General features: G+C 35.8%; 1 protein-coding gene across 5 annotated transcripts in view; it reads left to right on the top strand.

Moving 5' to 3' along the window:
* Window positions 1–22,228, top strand: part of EXOC2 (exocyst complex component 2) — a 317,437-nt gene that overhangs the window by 166,035 nt on the left and 129,174 nt on the right. For all 5 annotated transcript variants that reach the window (XM_039222094.1, XM_039222095.1, XM_039222090.1 and 2 more), the window contains one exon: window positions 173–289. In XM_039222094.1, the coding sequence (XP_039078025.1) occupies window positions 173–289 (117 nt within the window). The remainder of the gene's footprint in view (window positions 1–172; window positions 290–22,228) is intronic.

Raw genomic sequence — 22,228 nt, 5'->3', positions numbered from 1 at the left:
TTATATTGTTTCTGTTATTGGGAAAGAAGGAACCATGGAAAATAAAACATTGAATATTGAGATTATAATTATATTATTGAATTATAAGAGATTATAATTAATAAGTGCTAACTCTCAGTTTATTACTATAAAGGCATAAAGGTAATTTTCTAAATATTTTTTTTTCTTTTAGGAACAGAGACTTTTGATAGTCCTAAGTAACTGCTGCTACCTAGAACGTCACACCTTCCTAAATATAGCAGAACATTTTGAAAAGCACAACTTCCAGGGAATAGAAAAAATAACACAGGTAAGTGAATTATGTTAAATTGAACATGTTGGTGGTTTTATCAATTTAGTTTCCAAACTATTTTCTTAGCACCCTCTCTCTTTTGCTTTTCCTATACTTTCCTCTCCTGACCCTCTCCACACCCATATTCCTTCCCCATCTTCACTCCACCCTGACTTTGAATGATTTCTTTCTTTATAACTCACCTTGAATCATTAATACTCTCTTCTTTTCTCCAGATCAGAGCTTTCTCAAGGTGAAAACTGATTTACTCCCTACCTAACCTGCTCAAAGAAAGGGAAGGAAATAGGAAAGAAAGATTTCAAACCCAAATCTTTAAGAATCATCTCAAATTTGGCTCCTTTTAGGATAAAGCTTTTACTTTATAGCCAAGAGCAAACCTCCTGAGCCTGCAGAAAAACCTTTTCCTGCTTTTGCACACCTCTTCTTCCTTTTCCACTTTCCAAATGACCACAATGATGCTTTTGCTTTTTACTACTTAAGCAGAGGCACAGGCGCACAAGCACAGAGACACACACACAACATGAGACTGGCTTAAAACAGCTCTAGGATGCTTATCTGAAAAATACATACTCTCTACACTCGAATCCATGGATGTAGCAAAGTCAGACGAAAAGGAGTCCTGTGTAAACCAATGGAGTAGAGTGTTTTTTTTTTTTTTTGGATGTTATACTTTGTTGTTTATGTTTTTCAAGTAAGCAGAAAAGGAAAAAATGAAGTAACCTTGTTATTAATGGTTGGTTGCTTCTTGAGCAAAGGTTTATCAGATTTCTAAGTAAAACTAAGTTAGAACCACTCTTAACAGTTTTCTCAGTGCAAAAAAATAAGAAAGATAATGATCTTGGTAATCTTATAATCAAAAAGTACTCTTGATGGATTGCATATTTTTTACAAGTGATAGTTCCATTTTGTGAACTAGAAATGGATTTTTTTTCTTCAAAGAATGAAAATGTCAAAGTGGGTGGTTCTGTCTTGTTTTCCTGTCTTTTTGTAAAGATTAATCATCCTGATGAGAAATGTTGTGACTTAAGGCTGTAGGGCCAAATGTTGAGTTTATTTCCAGAAATTCTTGTGTTGAGAATTGCAAGATGCTCTCTTGCAGTAAAGAATTAGTATTTGTAGAAAGTAAGCACTTTGTTTTTGTGCAGTAACAATAGTGACACAAATATATTTATTGAACAGGTTTTTTTATCATTTAAAAATATATGAAATGATTAGTAATTGCATGTAGCAGAAGCAGTAAATTTGGTTTTCCTTAGCTTTTTACAAAGTTATGAGTAGTAACTGTTGCTTCAGTTTATATAATAAAGAAATAGAATGATATTGACATACAAATAGCCTTTGATATCCTTCCTAGTCTTGATATCATTTTTGAAATCATTTTGAAACCAAGGTAATATGTTGGATCTGGGGGTACAGCTTAGGATAAATGGTGGGCTATTTTTCACACTCAGATTTAGGATTATTTTTATCATTGACATTGAATATTTTGAAATCATTTAGTTGTATATTAAATGAATAGTCAGTAAACTAGATCTAGATGATAATAGTCTTGCTGATTTTATTATGAGTGAATCCATTAATTTCATGATGCCAACCAAGTAAAATATATTTCTTGCATTAATGGAAAAACACTGCCAAGTTACACTGTTTTACGTAATTCCCTTTTCAAATGACAACTCTAGAGCATAGATCCCAGCAAAACTATGGGGCACATTGTTTACACAAATAGTTTGTTATCCATGCTGTCACTCTGTTTCTGCTCCTGGAAATAATGGTTCATTGTGGGCTTCTAATTTAGTGTCACCAGACATTAGACATTCTCTCAGATCTCCTTCTAGAGATAGGCATATTTCCTTCTGTTTGCTTATTCCCAGTAGAAGCATGAAAATGGCCAGTTGTTAATTCCCTTCATCTTGAATCTCCTCTTCAAAAGTGGAATTAATTTTAATATAGAGACAGTATACTAATAACTATATGTTTCAGAAGTTTGTTAAAATTTAGTGATCAATGATCATTTAAAATTGGAATGATTTCATATAGACATTTTTTAGTGCAAATAATTCTGTGAGATAAATAAGGAAAGTATTATTAATTCCATTTTTTTCATATGGAAAGGTGCTTAGAGATGTTCATGACTTGACCTGTAAGTAGCAGAGCAAAGCAGAACTCAAAATTGAGTATTCTAATTCAGAATCCAGAATGCTTTCTGGCCCAGTACCATCCATCTTTAAATGAAAAACAAAATTGTTCCCATGAAAATAAACCAAATAGGACGTGAAGCCAGTTGATTAATGTATATCATTTTAGACCTTAGAAAACAATATTAAATAGTAATTTATAAGATCAGAGTATCAAACTCATCTTGTCCTACAGGATACCTCCTTTAAAATAAGCCCCATTATGATGGGCATGGAGGAGGGCACTTGTTGGGATGAGCACTGGGTATTATATGGAAACCAACTCGACAATAAACTATAAAAGAAAAAATAATAAAATAAGCCCCATTATAAGCCTTAAACGGACTTTGTGCTATTTGGATCCCACATGGCAAGTGCCAGCAGTGTGTCCTGTCAATTGCATGCACATCCATTTGAATTGCCAATTCCATTTTGCTTTATGATAAATCTTGAAAATGTTTTTTTCCCCCCAGGCATACATTTCTCTCCTGCTTATAAAAGTAAGATCCAATCATTATTTTTAACAAGAGGAAATACTGGGGCACCTGGACGGCTCAGTCAGTTGAGCGTCCGACTCTTGATTTTGGCTCAGGCCATGATCTTGTGGTTGTGAGATCAAGCCCCATGTTGGGCTCCGTGCTGAGTGTGGAGCCTTCTTAAGATTCTCTCTCTCCCTCTATCTCTCTGCCCCTCTCCTGCTTGTGTGTGCAGAGTTGCTCTCTCCTAAAAGAAACAAATATTTTTTTTTTTTTTAAGTAGAAATACTGAGAGATGCCTGGGTGGCGCAATTGGTTAAGCGTCTGACTTCAGCTCAGGTCATGATCTTGTGGTTCAGGAGTTCAAGCCCTACATCAGGCTCTGTGCTGACAGCTCAAAGCCTGGAGCCTGCTTCAGAATCTGTGTCTCTCTCTCTCTACCGTTCCACCACTCACACTCTCTGTCTCTCTTAAAAATAAATAAACATTAAAAAAATTTTTTAAAAGTAGAAATACTGAAAAGTCTAAAAAATTTGTTTAATTATCTATAATACTCTAAGATAAACACTGTTGTGTTTTAGTATATATAGTAATAGTAATCAGTACTTTATATATACCATATACCTTTATGTATATAGGTAGTAAAAATATGAACCAGTTTTCTGAATTCAGTTTATACTGAATATATCCTTTTCTGTTGACTGTTCTGTTGTGTAGACCTTTATTAAATAGGTAGATGTGAGTTTTATGTCTTACAATAGTCGTTAATGTGGATGTACCATTTTTAACTGTTTCCTAGTAGGAACCTTAAGGTTATTTTTGTTGTTGTGACTGAGAGGTGAAGATAATCTTTGATGACCTATTTTATTACTTTCTCAAAATTAATTCTTAGAAGTAGAATGAGAGCTCCAGAGACCCTTGGTAAATATTGCCAGGTTGCCTTTTAGAAGCTGGTTTTATCACATTTTGGTCGTCATTGCTGATTATAATATTTTCATTTGATAGATAAAAATACTCTTTCATGGTATTTTAATTTGCATGCTTTCCCTATTTGGTAGGTTAACACATTGACTGTTGGTATTTGAGTAGAGCGCATTTTAAAGGCACTTATAACATTAAGGAAATACAGAGTTTTTCAAACCAAATTTGCCACAAGTCATTAATTCTTGAGACCTTTGAGAACGGAAAACCAGATCTGTATGGTTAATAAACTTTAGCACATAATTGTGGTAGCTGTACTTATATAATTCCAAAGCAATTTTTTCTTATATAAAACGCTATTTTTACCTGTCTTTAAAAAGCAAACATCTAATTTAGAGTTTGTATAGTTGCAGATTTTTGACTGACTTGGAACTCTAGTCATTAAACAAGTTGGGCATTAAATTCTTTTATTTTTTAATTTTTTTCAATGTTTTATTTATTTCTGAGAGAGAGAGAGAGAGTGTGAGCAGGGAAGAGTCAGAGAGAGAGAGACACACAGAATCTGAAGCAAACTCCAGGCTCTGAGCTAGCTGTCAGCACAGGGCTCAAACCCACAAACCACGAGATCATGACCTGAGCAGAAGTTGGATGCTCAACTGACTGAGCCACCCAGGTGCCCCACCATTAAACTCTTGATTGACGTTTTATTTTATGCACCAAAATCTATTTCAGAAATTCTGAACTGGTGGGTGAGGAAGAGGGCAGCTTCTTTTGTTCACATGTCTAGAAAGATCCTTTATATACAGCAATCAATTTTGAGGATTTTTGTATCACTTGAACCATATATACCATATTTTATATATTTGATTATTTTTAGCTTAAGTGTGTATAATTCTCAAGTTTCATTTAAAGCCATTTGAATTCAGTATATTTTGGGAATAACTGTAGTTTTGTGTCCTCATTACATTTTCTTTATATATTTTATTTCTCTCATCTCTTCTCCAGCTAAGTTTTGTTTAGAGGCTATTTTTATATAATAAGTTGTAAATGAATGTGTTTCAGGGTTTAATAGAGACAGGTGATCAGATGTGTCCCTGTCTACTACATATGGGAGGTAATTTTTGACCCTATTTAACTGCCTCAAGTTTTTTGTATAAATGGTAAGGGAAAAATGAAACAGACATAAAGATATAATAGTAAGGACACAAGAACCTCATAATTTATAATGTAAAAATATTGTTTCCCCAATACAGAAAGTAATTCAGAAAAGCTTTTCCAAAGCAAGAAAGAATATTCGATTTCACATAGAAGTGGTTGTTTCAGAGATGAAAGACTCTTTGGAAAGTTGGAAAGATGTAAGCAATAAGTAAGACCACTGGTCATCAATTGGATAGGGTCCTAAATCAAAAACCTTGAACCTGAGCAGATACAATTCAATGACTTAAACAGTTATCTTTCACCATTCCCGTACTGTTTCTCTTCTCTTGGCTTGTGCTTGTTTTCTCTTCACACACTGCACATTTTCCTTAGGAGAGTTCACTTATTCCCACCACTTCATTTAGCATTGATGCCATGAGTCCCAAATCTGTATCTTTAACTTGCATTTCATTCCTGGGCTGCAGATCTGTTTCCTATCAGACATTATCACTAAAAGTTGCCACTGGGATTTCAGATTAATATACCCAAACCAAAATCCTATTCCTCTTTCTTCCTCCAGATCAGCTTTTCTTTATGTGTTTCCTGCCTTAGTCAGTAGTCATTGAGTCAGCAAGCCAGAGTCTTGGAAATTGTTCTTGATTCAACCATCGTCCAAATCTGTCTCTACCCCCCTAATTTGTTCTTCTGTCCACAGTCAGCTCTTTTTCATCATCTGATTAGTGTGATGTTGCAGAAACCTACCTTCAAAGTGCTTTGCTTATGCTCTAAATTTCATTCTTTAACTCATTATCCTTTGGACTTTCTGGGATGGGCTTTCAGAAATACAGATCTGATTATTACATTGTTCTTCCTCCTTGACTCCTGTCCATCTCCTCATTGACTAAGAAATAAAACATAAACTCCTTAGGCTGATGTTCAAATTGTTTTAATCTGAACCAGTTACCTCTTTCTCTCCTGCCATTCATCTTCTGTATTCCAGTACCCTATTACCTAGCACAGTACCCAGTTTCCAAATTGAGAGGAGTGGGCAGCAATTAGTTTCCATACTGGGAATTAATTTTCTCCTTGTTGGAGATTTCTAGCTACTCATATTTCCTTGAGCACTAAATATGATTTTTTTTTTTTTTGGCTCATTCATTCCTTCAACAAACATTCATTCAACATCAGCTTACCAGGCTCTATTTTAAGAATATATAGCTGTAGCTTGTGTTGTTCTATTGGTCTAGAATGTCTTTTCCTTAACCACAACTTGACAAAATCTTGATCATCCTTGAAAACCTGTCTCAGATATAAGTATTCCATCCTGTGGAAAGACTATTCATTCATTCTCCCAAACTGCCAAATGGATCAAATCCTTCCTATGATGCTTTGTTTATAACACTAGGATAACATTGTAACATGTTACATTATTATTAGGCTAAGGTTGGTGTACTTCTTTAATAGATTATAAATTTTTTCAGATATTTTATGTGTACAAAAGATTGGATCTTTTGTAGGTGTGAGATATAAGAAAAATAAAATGAACAAGTGCCTCTGTCACCAAGCTGAAAAATGGAGTGTATTCTTAGGACCCTTTGTGCTTTGTATATGTGCATCATCCTTTCTCCCTTATGGACAGTCACTTCTGTATTTTATTGTTTCTAAACAATACCTTGTTTAATTATATCTGTTTCTGACTTTTAAATAGCATTAATGGGATTGTGTGGTATATATTTTTCTCTGACTTGTTTTTCTACTCAGTATTATTTTTGTGATTTATCCATGTTGCTGTATGTAGCTTATGCTAATTTGTAAAATAAAGAGTGTATCCCTTTTTACTTCCTCTGAGTTTATATAACATTGAAATAATATTTACAAGAACTCTGTGTTAAAACCGTTGTGAGATGATTTTTAATGACTGGTTCAATTTCTTTAATGGTTAAAAAAACATTTAAATTTTCTGTTTCTTCTTGTTAGTTGTGGTGATCTATTTTTTTGTTTGTTTTGTTTTGGACTTTGTTCATTTTGCCTAAGTTTCTAAATTTATTGACATAAAATTGTTTTATGATAGTTTCATATTATTTCAATTTTAACTGCACCTGAGGTTATGATGCCTTTCTAGACTTAATATTTTCAGTCTTTTTTCTTGATCAGAGCCTTTTTAAGAAACAAATTTTATTAGCTTTACTAATCTGTCTTTATGTCCTTGTTTTCTGTCACAGTAATTTGAACCCTGAGCTTACTTGTTTTATTTATGTAGCTCATTGATTCCAAACTGTTGTACCTTTTTAATATAAACATTTAAGGCTATCTCTTTAGCTGTGTCCCACATATTAACATAAAATATTTTAGTTGTTCTGTCGTATTTTCCAATTTTAATTATGAGTCTTTCTTTGACACAGATATATAGAAGTATGATTTTAAATTTCCAAATGGGGGGTGGTGGGGCAGCAATTAGTTTCCATATTGGGAAATCGTTTTCTCTTTGTTAGAGATATTTAACTTAATTATGCTGAGGTCAGAGAATGTCGTGTTGTTAACATTGCTGAAACTCGCTTTGCAGGCTGATACATGAGGAGTTTTCTTAAATATTTTCCCTTGCTTAAGGTGATTATATCCTTCAGTTTTGAATACCACATTCATATATGTCTATTAGATCAAGTTTGTGAATTATGTTGTTCTGTCTTCTGTATCCTTCCTTTTCTGTGTTTTGGTCAACAATTTGGCAATTACTTAAATATATTAAAGTCCTTCTTTGACCACTTTTTAGATATTTTTTATTTTGTCTTTAATATTTCATAGTTCTATTATGTGTCTCTTGGTATGTTTTGTTTGCCTTTTTTCCTATGACTCTGACTGATACTTTTAATTAGTTCTAGAAAATTGTCAGCTGTTACTTCTTTTAATATTTATTCTTTCCTATTCAGTCTTTTCTCTCCTTCAAGATCTTCTATTGGATATATGTTAGACTGTTCTCTGTGTCTCATCCTGTTCTCCATGTTTCTTACATTTTTCTTTCATGCCCCCCTTCCCCATCTTTAATTCTCTGTAATGATTAGGAATAATTGCTTCAGCATATTGACTTTTCCTTCCCTTGTATCGAATCTTGTTGAAATTTGTCTATTCACATTTTATTTCAGTTGTTTTTCTTTTCTAGAAACTCTTTGATTTTTGTTAAGTAAAGGAAAATGATTAACTTACTCTGAAATGGTTTGATTTCAAATATCATTGTAGAAGGTAGTAGCAGTAAAGTTATTTCCCATGCTCCATAGATCGTTCTTTGTAGGTGACCTAATCAAATACAGTCTTTTGCCAAATAAAAGACTATCCCTATTAAGGAGAAGGAGATTGGAACATTTAAGTGAAGGCTCAACAATGGGATGTGAGATGGTTAACGTGATTATAAAAAAATCACAGAAAAATAAAAGTTTTGGGAATGACCAAGATAAGTAGTAAATCACCAGATAAGAATCACAATGAAATGTGAAGGAAGCAAGGAATGATAGCTCTCCCTAAGTCATAGAGACATCATCTTTTCCTCTGTTTCCAAGTGACACTATATCCTGTTTTATCTTGTTGGTTCTTTTTTTTTAATTTTTTTTAATAGTGCCACCTCAATTAGGGATTAAGAGTTTATTTTTAAAAAGCAATTATTTACTTGGCATTTATTTTGTCCATATTTGACAATTATGGTTCAATAACATAAAGCAATGTCATTTTGCTACTTGTGCAGCCATCATCTATTTGTAAAAAACTTTTTTAAGTATATTACTTTGACTGAATCTAGTCATCCAGATTCACTTGGATAGATGTTCTAATTATAGTTTGATGATTTTGCTTCTTTAGAGATTGCTCAGTTCAATGTATCCTTTCTGTTGTCTTTGAAAAAATAACTTTTTAAAAATTATTTTTTCTTTCTTAGAAACATACTTTCTAAGAAGCATTTTTAGCAAAGAGTTTATTTTTATTTATTATTATTATTATTATTTTATCTTTACTGTCAAGTTAGCTAATGTGCAGTGTAGTCTTGGCTTCAGGAGTAGATTCCCATGATTCATTACTAACATACAATACCCAGTGCTTATCCCAACATATGCCCTCCTCGATGTCCATCACACATTTTTCCCACTGTCTCCACTCCCACCTCAGTTTGCTCTCTGTATTTAAGAGTCTCTTATGGTTGCCTCCCTCTCTGTTTTTATCTTATTTTTCCTTCTCTTCACATCTGCTGAAAACAACATCTGTTGTGTTTCTTAAATATCACATGAGTGAAATCATATATGTATTTTTTTATTAAGGAAATCATGTCCTTTTTTTAATTTTTTTATTTATTTCTGAGAGAGAGACAACGTGAGCAGGGAAGGGTCAGAGAGAGAGGGGGAGATACAGAATCTGAAACAGGCTCCAGGCTCTGAGCTAGTTTTCAGCACAGAGCCCGACGTGGGGCTCAAACCGACGAACTGTGAGATGAACCTGAGCTGAAGTCAGACGTTTAACCGACTGAGCCACCCAGGCACCCCATGAAATCATATATTTGACTTTCAATGCCTGACTCACTTCGCTTAGCATGATACCCTCCAGTTCCATCCACATTGTTGCAAATGGCAAGATTTCATTTTTTTCATAGCCGAGTAGGATTCCATTGTGTGGAATCCTACATCTTCTACGTCTTCTTTATCCATTCATCAGTTGATGGAGATTTGGGCTCTTTCCATAATTTGGTGATTGTCGACAGGCTGCTATGAACAGTGGGGTGCAGGTGCCCTTTCAAATCAGTACTCCTGTATCCTTTGGCTATATATTTAGTAGTGCAATTGCATGGGTCAATTTTTAATTTTTTGAGGAACCTCCACACTGTTTTCCAGAATGGCTGTATCGGTTTGCATTCCCATCAGCAGTTCAAGAGGCTTCCCCTTTCTCTGCATCATTTCCAACATCTGTTGTTTCCTGAGTTGTTAATTTTAGCCACTCTGGTGTAAGGTGGTATCTCAGTGTGGTTTTGATTTGTATTTCCCTGATAATGAACAATGCTGAGCATCTTGTGTTTGTTTGCCAATTGGATGTCTTTCTTGGTAAAGTTTCTGTTTATGTCTTTTGCCCATTTCTTCACTGAATTATTTGTTTTTTTTTTTTTTGGGGGGGGTGTTGAGTTTAGTAAGTTCTTTATAAATTTTGGATATTATCCAATATGTCATTTGCTAATATCTTCTCCCATTCCATCGGTTTCCTTTTGTTGATTGTTTCCTTTGCTTTGCAGAAGCTTTTTATCTTGATGAGGTCCCAGTAGTTCATTTTTGCTTTTATTTCCCTTGCCTTTGGAGACATGTCAATTAAGAAGTTACTTCGACTGAGATCAGAGAGGTTGCTACCTGTTTTCTCCTGTAGGATTTGATGGTTTCCTGTCTCACATTTAGGTCCTTCATCCATTTTGAGTTTATTTTAGTATGTGGTGTAAAAAAGGTGTCCAGTTTCATTATTCTGCATGTTGTTGTTCAGTTCTCCCGTCACCATTTGCTAAAGAGACTGTCTTTTTTCCATTGGATACTCTTTACTTTGTCAAAGATTAGTTGTCCATACATTTGTGGGTCCAATTCTGAGCTCTCTGTTCTACTCCATTGGTCTCTGTGTCTGTTTTTGTGCCAATATCATACTGTCTGGATGATTACAGCTTTGCAGACAGGTTAAAGTCTAGGATTGTGATCCTCCCACCCTGGTTTTCTTTTTCAACATTTCTTTGGCTGTTTGGGGTCTTTTGTGGTTCCATACAAATTTTAGGATTGCTTATTCTAGCTCTGTGAAGAATGCTGGTGCTGTTTTGATTGGATTACATTGAATATGTAGATTGCTTTGGGTAGTATTGACATTATAACAATATTTGTTCTTCCAGTCCATGAACACAGAATGGTTTTCCATTTATTTGTGTCTTCAGTTTCTTTCATGAACATTCTATAGTTTTTAGCATATAGATCTTTTACCTCTTTGGTTAGGTTTATTCCTAGGTATTTCATGGTTCTTGGTGCAGTTGTAAATGGGATCGATTCCTTGATATTTCTTCTCATTGCTTCATTATTCGTGTAAAAAAAAAACCACAACCAATTTCTTGTATCTTGATTTTGTATCCTGTGACTTTGCTGAATTCATGTATCAGCTCTAGCAGTTTTTCGTTTTTTGTTTTTGGTGTAGTCTTTTGGGTTTTCCATGTAGAATACTGTGTCATCTGTGAAGAGTGAAAGTTTGACTTCTTCTTTGCCAATATAGATGCCTTTTATTTTGTTGTCGAATTGCTGCTACTAGGACTTCCAGCACTATGTTAAACAACAGTGGTGGGAGTGGACATCCCTGTCGTGTTCCTGATCTCAAGGAGGGGGAAGCTGTCATTTTTTTCCCATGAAGGATGATATTAGCTGTGGACCTTTCATATATGGCTTTTATGATGTTAAGGTATGTTTCTTCTATCCCGAATTTCTTGGGGGTTTTTATTTAAAAAGGATGCTGTATTCTGTCAAATGCTTTTTCTGCATCTATTGACAGGATCATATGGTTCTTATCCCTTTTTTTTTTATTAATCTGATATATCATATTGATTGATTTGTGAATATCGAACCAGACTTACAGCCCAGGAATGAATCCCACTTGATCATGGTGAATAATTCTTTTAATATACTGTTGAATTAAATTTCCCACTGTCTTGTTGAGAATTTTTGCATCCAGGTTCATCAGAGTTATTGGCCTGTAATTCTCCTTTTTAGTGGGGTCTTTATCTAGTTGGGGAATCAAGGTAATGCTGACTTCATAGTATGAGTCTGGAAGTTTTCCTTCCATTTCTATTTTTTGGAACAGTTTGAGAAGCATAGGTATTAACTCTGCTGTAAATGTCTGGTAGAATTCCCCTGGGAAGCCATATGGCCCAGGACTCTTATTTGTTGGGAGATTTTTGATAACCAATTCAATTTCCTTGCTGGTTATGGTTCTGTTCAAATTTTCTATTTCTTCCCATTTGAGTTTTGGTAGTGTGTGGATGTCTAGGAATTTGTCCATTTCTTCCAGATTGTCCAGTTTGTTGGCATATAATTTTTCATAGTATTATTTGTATTTCTGTGGTGTTCGTTGTGATCTTTCCTCTTTCATTCATGATTTTATCTATTTGGGTTCTCTTTTTTTTTTTCGAGAAGTTTGGCTAGGGATTTATCAATTTTGTTTATTCTCTCAAAAAACCAGCTCTTAGATTCATTAGATCTGTACTACTGGTTTTTTGGATTCTATATTGTTTATTTCTGCTCTGATCTTTATTATTTCTCTTCTTCTGTTGGTTTTGGTCTTTTGCAGTGCTGCCTTTCTAGCTCCTTTAGCTGTGAGGTTAGGTTGTGTATTTGTGACCTTTCTTGGTTCTTGAAATAGGCCTGCATTTCAGTGTATTTTCCTCTTGACTGCCTTTGCTGCATCCCAAAGGCTTTGCACTGTTGTGTCTTCATTTTCATTTGCTTCCATATTTTTTAAAATTTCTTCTTTAATTTTATGGTTGATCCATTCATTCTTTACTAGGATGTTCCTTAACTTCCATGTATTTGGGGGCTGTCTAAATTTTTTGTGGTTGATTTCAAGTTTCATAGAGTTGTGACCTGAAAATATGCATTGTATGATCTCAGTTCTTTTATATTTGTTGAGATCTGTTTTGTGAACCAGTATGTGATCTCTTTTGGAGAATGTTCCATGTGTACTCAAGAAGAATGTCTAGTTTGATGCTTTTGGATGAAAAGTTCTGAATATACCTGTTAAGTCCATTTCATTCAAAGTGCCATTCAGAGCCATTGTTTCCTTGTTGATTTTCTGCCTAGATGATCTGTCTTGTAAGTGGAGTATAAAAATCCCCTACAATAGGGGCTCCTGGGTGGCTCAGTTGGTTGAGTGTCCGACTTTGGCTCAGGTCATTATCTCACAGTTGGTGGGTTAGAGCTCCGTGTTGGGCTCTCTGCTGACAGCTAGCTTGGAGCCTGGAGCCTGCTTCAGATTCTGTGTCTCCCTCTCTCTCTGACCCTCCCCTGCTTACGCTGTCTCTCTCAGAAGTAAATTTTTAAAAAACATTAAAAGAATTTTTTTTTAATTCTCTACAATCATGGTATTATTATCTATACATTTATTTATGTTTGTGATTAATTGATTTATATATTTGTGTGCTTTCACTTTGGGGGCATAAATATTTATAATTGTTAGCTCTTCTTGAAGGATAGATCCCTTAATTATAATGTAATGCCCTCCATCCCTTGTTACAGTCTTTGTTTTAAAATCTAGTTTGTCTAATATAACTATGGCTACTCTGGTTTTCTTTTGATGTCCAGTGACATGATCCCCTTACTTTCATTCTTCAGGTATCCTCGTGTCTAAATGAATGTCTTGCAGGCAGAATATAAATGGATCTTACTTTTTGTTTTTTGTTTTTTTTAATCCATTCTGATACCCTATGTCTTTTGATTGGGGCATTCAGTCCATTTATATTCAGAGTGATTATTGAAAGATACGGATTTAGTGTCACTGTGTTATCTGTAGGTTTCATGTTTGTGGTGATGTCTCTTGTGCTTTGTAGTCATTACTGATTTCCACTTACAAAGTCCCCCCTTATGATCTCCTGTGGAGCTTGTTAAGTGGTCATGAAGAACTCCTTTAGCTTCTGTTTGCCTGGGAAAGCTTTTAGCTCTCCTTCTATTCTGAATGACAGCCTTACTAGATAAAGGATTCTTGACTGCATCTTTTTCCTACTTAGCACCTTGATGATTTCCTGCCAAATTTCAGTGGACAGGTATGCTACTACCGTTATGTGTCTACCCTTGTAGGTTAAGGCCTGTTTATCCCAAGCTGCTTTCAGAATTCTCTATCTTTGTATTTTGCTAGTTTCACTATGATATGTCATGGTTGACCTGTTTCTGTTGATTTTGAAGAGAGTTCTTTGTGCCTCTTGGACTTGGATGCCTGTTTCCTTCCCCAAATTAGGGAAGTTCTCAGCTATAATTTGTTCAAGTAAACCTTCTGCCCCTTTCTCTCCTTCTTCTTCTGGAATTCCTATGATATGGATATTGTTTTGTTTCATGGAATCACTTAGTTCTCTAAGTCTCTCCTTGTGATCTAGTAATATCATTTCTGTCTTTTTTTTCCAGCTTCATCATTTTCCACAGTTTCATCTTCTATTTCACCTATTCTCTCCTGTCATTCTTCCATCCTCACTGTAACTGTATCTAGTTTATTTTCTATCTCATTTATAACATTTCTTAATCGATCATTACTATTTCTTAGGTCTTTTATCTCTGCAGCAATAGATTGTTTGCTGTCTTCTATGCTTTTTTCAAGCCCAGCTATTAGTCTTATGACTGAACCCTAAATATTTGTTCAGATATATTGCTTATATCTGTTTTGAGCAATTCTCTGGCTGTCATTTCATTGGATTTTTCTTTGAGAATTCTTCCATTTCATTATTTTGGCTAGGTTTCTGTCTTAACATGTGTTTTAGCAGATTGTTAATGTGCCTTGCACTTTCTAGTACTACTATATTAAAAAGGAGTCACACGCTGACCAGGGCCTGGCACTTCAAGAAGTGTTTTTGGAGTGTGTTGTGGGTACTCTGTTGTTGTGTATTGGGCTGCTCTTTCCCAATGGTCAGTCCTCTGCAAAGCTTCTCCTTTCTCATAGTGGTAGATTGTTTGGACCTCCCACCAGATGTACTTTGAATTGTTCATTGAAGTAACCCAGGAAAAAAAGGAAAACAGAGGTGGAACCTGATCCCATACAAAGAGAAAAATGAAAGGGGTGGAAAAAAAAAAAAACAAACAGCAAGCAGAGAATCAAAGAAGCTATAAGTCTTAATCCAGAGAAAGAGAAAGGAAAATAAAGGAGAGGAGATACCAGAAAGGTGTAAAAAGAATAAAGCAAAATTGCCTGATTAAACAAACAAACAGAAACACCAGAGAAAGGAAAAAAAAAAGGTATAAGTGTGTGTGTGTGTGTGTGTGTGTGCGTGTGTGTGTGTGTGTATACATACACGTATATATAAAGAATTGATCAAAACTCAAATCAAAAACTATAAGCCTGATTCTGAAGGATAAAAAGAAGACGGTAGAAAGGAAAAGGAAAGGGAAAAAACAAAAACAGACTAACATAGAAAACCATAGGACAGTTGTCGGTTGGTGCCTGGGACCGGTGGCTGTGCTGTTCTGGAGGAAAGGCCATCTGGTTTGCTGAGTGTCAGTCTCCCTCCATTAGACAAGCAGTTTTCAGGCATAGAGGGGTGGGGTTTGATGTAAGCAGGTCCCACCTCTGCTGGAGGTCCCTGAAGCCCCACCATCTTGGTGATGAGGAGAAAAATAGCGACACCCCAGTCTCTCTTCCACAGATCAGATATCTCAAAGTACACCATTCAAGCATCCCTCAGAGAGTAGCAGACAATCAGCTTGGCCTTCTCCACAGTCTCCCATGCCTCCTAAGCATTCGTCTGGGATTCAAAACCTGATGTCTTAAGGGGCTCTGCAGGTGGATTCTGTTCTGGTGTAGCGCCACTTAGCCCAGCCAATAAAGCGGCTTGGTGCCTGCAGAGTCTTTCATCCTTGGGGAGAATGAAAAATAGAAGAATTTAATGAGTACATCTATTTATGATTGCCTCTTTCCACAGTACTGGAGGAAGGGGGCTGGTCTTTCCCAGGGCATACCTGAGATTGCTACCGCACCCCAGAGCTGACTTCCTGCTCCTCCAGATGTATACACACAGCCAGTGAAAGTTATGTGCTCTTGAAAACTCCACAGTCTTCAGTTCCTGAAGCTGTTTGCAAAATAGAAACTGACATTCTCCATATTTCTCATTCTCCAGTCCATGATCTGGTGAGGTTTTTCTCTTGTACAAGCACAATACCATAATTCCACAGCCTGTCTTTCTCTCCCTTTTGTGTCTCCACAGAAGGGTTTCCCTCCCCTTTATGCCTATGCTACCATATTATCTCCCTCAATTTACATACGTACACCTCTGTCCTGCCAAGCTGTCTTCCTTCACCTGTGAAGATTTTTCTCTCACTCTGCAGATTGATTTTCTGGGTGTTCCTAGTGACCTGACCTCAACACAGCTGTGTTTGAGGGACAAGGGAAATCCCAGTCCCCCTACTTTTCCACCATCTAAATCAGCAAGAGTTTTTAAAATAGTAAACTAGAAAATTTAAATTGGAAACATTAAAATTAATGATTTTTAAAAACGATTTTGAGTAAGTTGAAGACAACTATATAGAAATTGAGGAAATGAGAGATATTCTTTGGTGTTTGTTTTCCAGCACCTGTCTGATGTGCATACATGCACAGAGCACAGGTCAGACTGTATGCTCTAAGAATATCTTTTGATGTGCATATTGCTGCTTAAGAGAATGTAATGGTAGATTGTCCCAAGTGTTATTTGCCCCTACATTGGAAATGCTCCCTCCTGGTGTATTCTGTATTTTTGTAAGTTATTACCAATTCTTTGAAGTACTGTAAAAGATGCTCCCCAGGGGCGCCTGGGTGGTTCAGTTGGTTAAGCGTCCGGCTTCAGCTCAGGTCATGATCTCACAGTTGGTGGGTTTGAGCCCCGCGTCAGGCTCTGTGCTGACAGCCAGCTCAGAGCCTGGAGCCTGTACCAGATTTTGTGTGTGTGTGTCTCTCTCTCTGACCCTCCCCTACTCGCTCTCTGTCTCTGTCTCAAAGATAAATAAACATTAAAAAAAAAATTAAAAAAAAAACAAAAAAAGATGCTCCCCAATTCGAATATGTTAAGAATTTAGTGAGTACATCTATTTCTGATTGCATAATTACTGAATTAGTACCTTTTTTTCTTAAGAAAACCTTTCTCAGTGCCCTTAGATGTGTCCCATAACCACTCCCTCTCTGCCCTAATAGCCATTTTCTTTGAATGTTTTAGCAATGTTTTCTTGCCTTTCTTCCATATTAGATGGTGATTTCGATAAGAGGATTTTTTTTTCCATTTAACTTTTATTCATCACTATTAGATAGTGCCTAGGTAGTGGGTAGACCTTACCCTTGCAAAGTAAGATCAAGCAAACTTAGTTAACATCTGTATTCATCAGCTGGTGTAAACAGGGCTTTAATGAAAATTGAGCATGTTGAAATAAATAAATAAATAATAGTGGAGAACATTTATGATGTGGTTTAAATGTGCTACATAAGTTTCTTAAATTTTTCAATTCTCACAACAAAATAATAAATTTTGGTACTCTTGACCTCAATTCTGCTTTGTCAAACATTAATATTGGCACTCCACTTTCTCCTTGTTTCATTATCTATTTGCCCATTCATTTATTTGAACCATTTTTAAAAAATGAAGTATAAATAATATACAGTAAAACACAAAATTAAGTGTCCATTGATAGGTAAGTTATGTATATAACTCCACCCAAATATCTATTAACTACATCAAGATATATTTTCCTCATGCCCCACTCCAATCAGTAGGCACCCCTCTCACCAGTTTCGGTTTCTGTTAGCATACATTAGTTTCATCTGTTCTTCAACTTCATGTAATATGGAACCAGTTACTAATCATTTATGTCTAGCTGCTTTTGCTCCAGTTTAATAACTTTTTAGATTCATCCAAATTGTTGCATCTATAAGTAATTTATTTTCTTTTCTTGCTAAGTTTGGATAACTCAGTTTTGTTTAATCATCTCATTATAACAGACGTTGGGTTGTTTCCACTTCAAGGATTTTATGAATAAAGTTGCTATGAACATTGGTGTGAAAGTCTTTTGTGGACATTTGTACTCTTTCATCTTGGATATAAACCTACAAAGTAGAATTGCTGGTCATGGGTTAAAATTATGAATAGTTTTCCAGAGTGGGTGTCTTATTTTATTGCTCATTTTATAGCAATGTATGAGTATTCCTTTTAGTCCATGTTGTCCTTACAAGCACTTATTATGATCATTCTTTTTTAAATTTTAGCTAATTCTGTTGCTTTCTTAGGTCTTCTCTGATCAGTAATATTATTAATCACTTTTTCTTATACATTTAGGTATTTCTTACTCAGATACCTTCTTTTTGGAAGTGCCTCTTCAGTTCATTTGCCTATGGTCTAACTGGTTTGTTCACCTTTCTATGAGTTGATTTTTAGGTATCTGTAAGTTCTTTGTCAGATATATACAGATAAATATATATTTTTTTACAAATAGTTTATTGTCAAATTAGTTTCAACATAACACCCAGTGCTAATCCCCACAAGTACCCTCCTCCATGCCCGTCCCCCTTCCCCCCACATCCATCAGTCCTCAGTTTTTGTCAGCATTCAAGAGTCTCTCATGGTTTGCCTCTCTCCCTTTCCCCCACCATTTCCCTCCTTCTTCTCCCCCTTGTTCCTCAGTTAAGTTCCTGCTAATCCTCCTATATGTGCAAACATATATTTGTCCTTCTCTGCCTGACTTATTTTGCTCAGCATAACACCCTCAAGGTCCATCCATGTTGCTACACATGGCCAGATTTCATTCTTTCTCATTGCCGTGTAGTATTCCGTGGTATAGATAAACCACATCTTCTTGATCCATTCATCCGTTGATGGACACTTAGGCTCTTTCCATGGTTTAGCTATTGTTGAGAGTGTTCCTATGAACATTGGGGAACATGTGCTCCTATGCATCAGCATACAGATAAATATTTTTTGTCTCACTCTATAGTTTGCTGTTTTGTTTTCACAATGCTACCTTCTGAGATAAAATGTTTAATTTACATGAGACCCTGGGGCGCCTGGGTGGCTTAGTCGGCTAAGCGTCCGACTTTCACTTAGGTCATGATCTCGCGGTTCGTGGGTTCGAGCCCCGCGTCGGGCTCTGTGCTGACTGCCAGCTCAGAGCCTGGAGCCTGTTTCAGAGTCTGTGTCTCCCTCTCTCTCTGACCCTCCCCTGCTCACGCTGTCTCTCTCTCTCTCCTAGAAATAAATAAAAAATTAAAAAAAAATTTACATGAGATCCAATTTGTCATTTAAAAAAATGTTTAATGCCTTTATATCCTGTCAAAATCTTTACACTCAAGTGTACTGAACATTTTTTCCCAGAAACTCTGTAGTTTTAACTGTTATATTCAGGTCTGTGATCTATTCCTTTTTTTTTTTTTTTTAATTTTAGAGAGCAAGAGAGGGAACATGAGTAGAGTAGACGGGCAAAGAGAGATAGAGAGAATCTTAAGCAAGCTCCATGCTCGGTGTGGAGCCTGATTCAGGGCTGTATCCCACAACCCTAGGATCATGACCTGAGCTGAAATCAAGAGTTGGATGCTCAGCCGACTGAGCCACCAAGACACCCCTGATCTATTTTTTATTAAGTATTACATGGTGTTAATATTATGTTATTATTTTACAGATGTATATTATTTCTTGGAAAAACAGTTTTATTTATTTCCTGATATTTTTTCTTACTATATTGCATGGACTGGGTCTCTAGTACAATTTTGAATTAAATGATGAGAAGGGACACTTATCAAGTCCATTTTTGTCATCTACTGAGAGAATTCTACTTCTTTTTTATTTATTTGTAGATTCATTGGCAGTAGTTTGTTAGGATTTTTATGTCTTTGGTCATGAGGGCCATTGGCTTGTAATTTTCTTTTCTTGGTGTATCCTCAGCTTTGGTATCAGGTTTTGCTTATTTCATTAAACAAGGTAGGAAATGTTCACAGGCTCTATTCTGTGAAAAAAATTTGTGTTTGTAATTTCCTCCTTATATACTTATGTGAAAAGCATTTTAAAAATGAGCTCAGTTTTAATACATACAGGACTATATGTGCCAATTTTAGAAAGTTCTGTTTTTCACTTTTTCAAATTCCTCTAAGTTGTCATATTTACTAACATAACACTGTAAGAACCATTTAAAAAACACACTTTTGGTATTGTTTTTTTTTTCTCTAATAATAATCTTTTAAAACAATAGGTATTTCTTCTTAATTTTTCCTTGTACTTTCTATGAGTTTAATTTTCTCTTTTTCTAGCTATTTGAAGGAGAGGATTAAAGCATTAATTTTAACCTTCTCTTCCTGTGAAGATTTTTTTCTAATTGATGCATTTTTAGTTATAAAACCCACTGCTGTATCTCTGTCACATAGGCTTTGATATGTTGTATTTTTTATTGTCCTTCTAGACTGTTCTTAGCATTTCCTTTTCAGATGCCTTCTCTCTTTCAGGTATTAACATTTGTATTTCACATGTCTAGAACATCTCTGATCCTTTTGTAGGTTTATGTTTCTAACTATTAAAAAAAGAGGGACGAGGTAGGCTAGAAGGGAAATCAGAGTTCATTGCCTGCCACTGTTATCCTTAATTGTTCATCTTTCTTAGTCTGATAATTTTACTATTAGGTGTCAACCCTTTCTCAAGTGTATGAGTGATACATATTCATTGAATCCTTGTATAGTCAAAAATATGCTTCTTGGACTCTGTTAGTGAGTGACATCTTGGTTCAATATAGTATTCCTGGGTTGACTTCCTTTTATTCCTGTGGATATTATTCCACTGACTTTAAGCTCTAGTGTTGCATCTGAGAAATCTGACATCAAACTGATTATTCTTTTTAAGTAATTTATTTTTTTGAGCTGGAAGCTTAAAAATTATCTCTCTTAAATATTTAGTAATTAGGCACTTAGACATTTTTTGCGGTGTCCCATATGTTTAGCCTGGAACCCAACAAGCCTATTCAAATTGCAAAGTCAGTCTGTAGATCTATATATTTTATTCTGTTGTGGTTTTTTAAATTTAAATTTTAGTTGTTTAAGATATAATGCAATATTGGTTTCAGGAGTAGAATTCAGTGATTCATCACTTACATACAGCACCCAATGTTCATCACAACAGGTGCCTTCCTTAAAACCAATCACCCATCTCCCACATACATCCCTCCATCAACCCAGAGTTTGTTCTCTACCATTAATAGTATCTTGTGCTTTGTTTCATTTCTTCTCTTTTTTTCCCCTCTTCCCACAGTTTCACCCGTTTTATTTCTTAAATTCACATATGAGTGAAATCATATGGTATTTGTCTTTTTTCTGATTGACCGATTTCACTTAGCATCATACATTCTAGCTCCACCCACATTGTTGCAAATGGCAAGATTTCTTTCTTTTTGCAGGCCAAGTAATATTCCATTATTTGTATATACCACATCTTCTTTATCCATTCTTCAGTTGATGAACATATAGGCTCTCTCTACAGTTTAGCAATAGTTTAGCTGATGCTATAAACATCGGCACATTGATACCCCATTTGAATCTATATTTTTGAATCGTTTCAATAAATAACTAATAGTGCAGTTGTTTGATTATAGGGTAGTTCTAATTTTAGTTATTTTGATGACCTCTATATTGTTCTCCAGAGTGGCTGCACCATTTTGCATTCCTAACAACAATGCAAAAGGGTTCCCCTTTCTCCCACATCCTCACCAACACCTGTTGTTTCTTGTGTTGTTACTTTTAGCCTTCTGACAGGTGTAAAGATGTATGTCGTTGGGTGGTTTTGAGATTTCCCTGATGATGAGTGATGTTCAGCACCTTTTTTTTTTTTTTAAATACTTTATTGTCAGGTTGGTTTCCATATAACACCCACTGCTCATCCCCACAAGTGCCCCCCTCCATGCCCATCTCCCCCCTCACCCCCCCCCACACCCAACAGTCCTTAGTTTGTTCTCAGCATTCAAGAGTCTCTCATGGTTTGCCTCTCTCCCTTTCCCCCACTATTTCCCCTCTTCTTCTCCCCCATGGCCCTCCATTAAGTTCCTCCTAATCCTCCTATACGTGCAAACCTATGATATTTGTCCTTCTCTGCCTGACTTATTTCGCTCAGCATTACACCCTCAAGGTCCATCCATGTTGCTACACATGCCCAGATTTCATTGTTTCTCATTGCCATGTAGTATTCCATGGTATAGATAAACCACATCTTCTTGATCCATTCGTCCGTTGATGGACACTTAGGCTCTTTCCATGTTTTAGCTATTGTTGAGAGTGCTCCTATGAACATTGGGATACATGTGCTCCTATGCATCAGCATTTCTGTGTCCCTTAGGTAATTTCCTAGCAGTGCTATTGCTGGGTCATAGGGGAGTTCTATTGTTAGTTTCCTGAGGAACCTCCACACTGTTTTCCAGAGGGGCTGTACCAGTTTACATTCCCACCAACAGTGTAGGAGGGTGCCCGTTTCTCCACATCCTCGCCAGCATCTAGAGTTCTCTGAT

This window comes from Hyaena hyaena, unplaced genomic scaffold, assembly GCF_003009895.1.
Source record: "Hyaena hyaena isolate Hyena2069 unplaced genomic scaffold, ASM300989v1 scaffold_1063, whole genome shotgun sequence".
NCBI classification, from domain to species: domain Eukaryota; kingdom Metazoa; phylum Chordata; class Mammalia; order Carnivora; family Hyaenidae; genus Hyaena; species Hyaena hyaena.
This window is presented reverse-complemented; position numbering and strand designations above follow the sequence as displayed.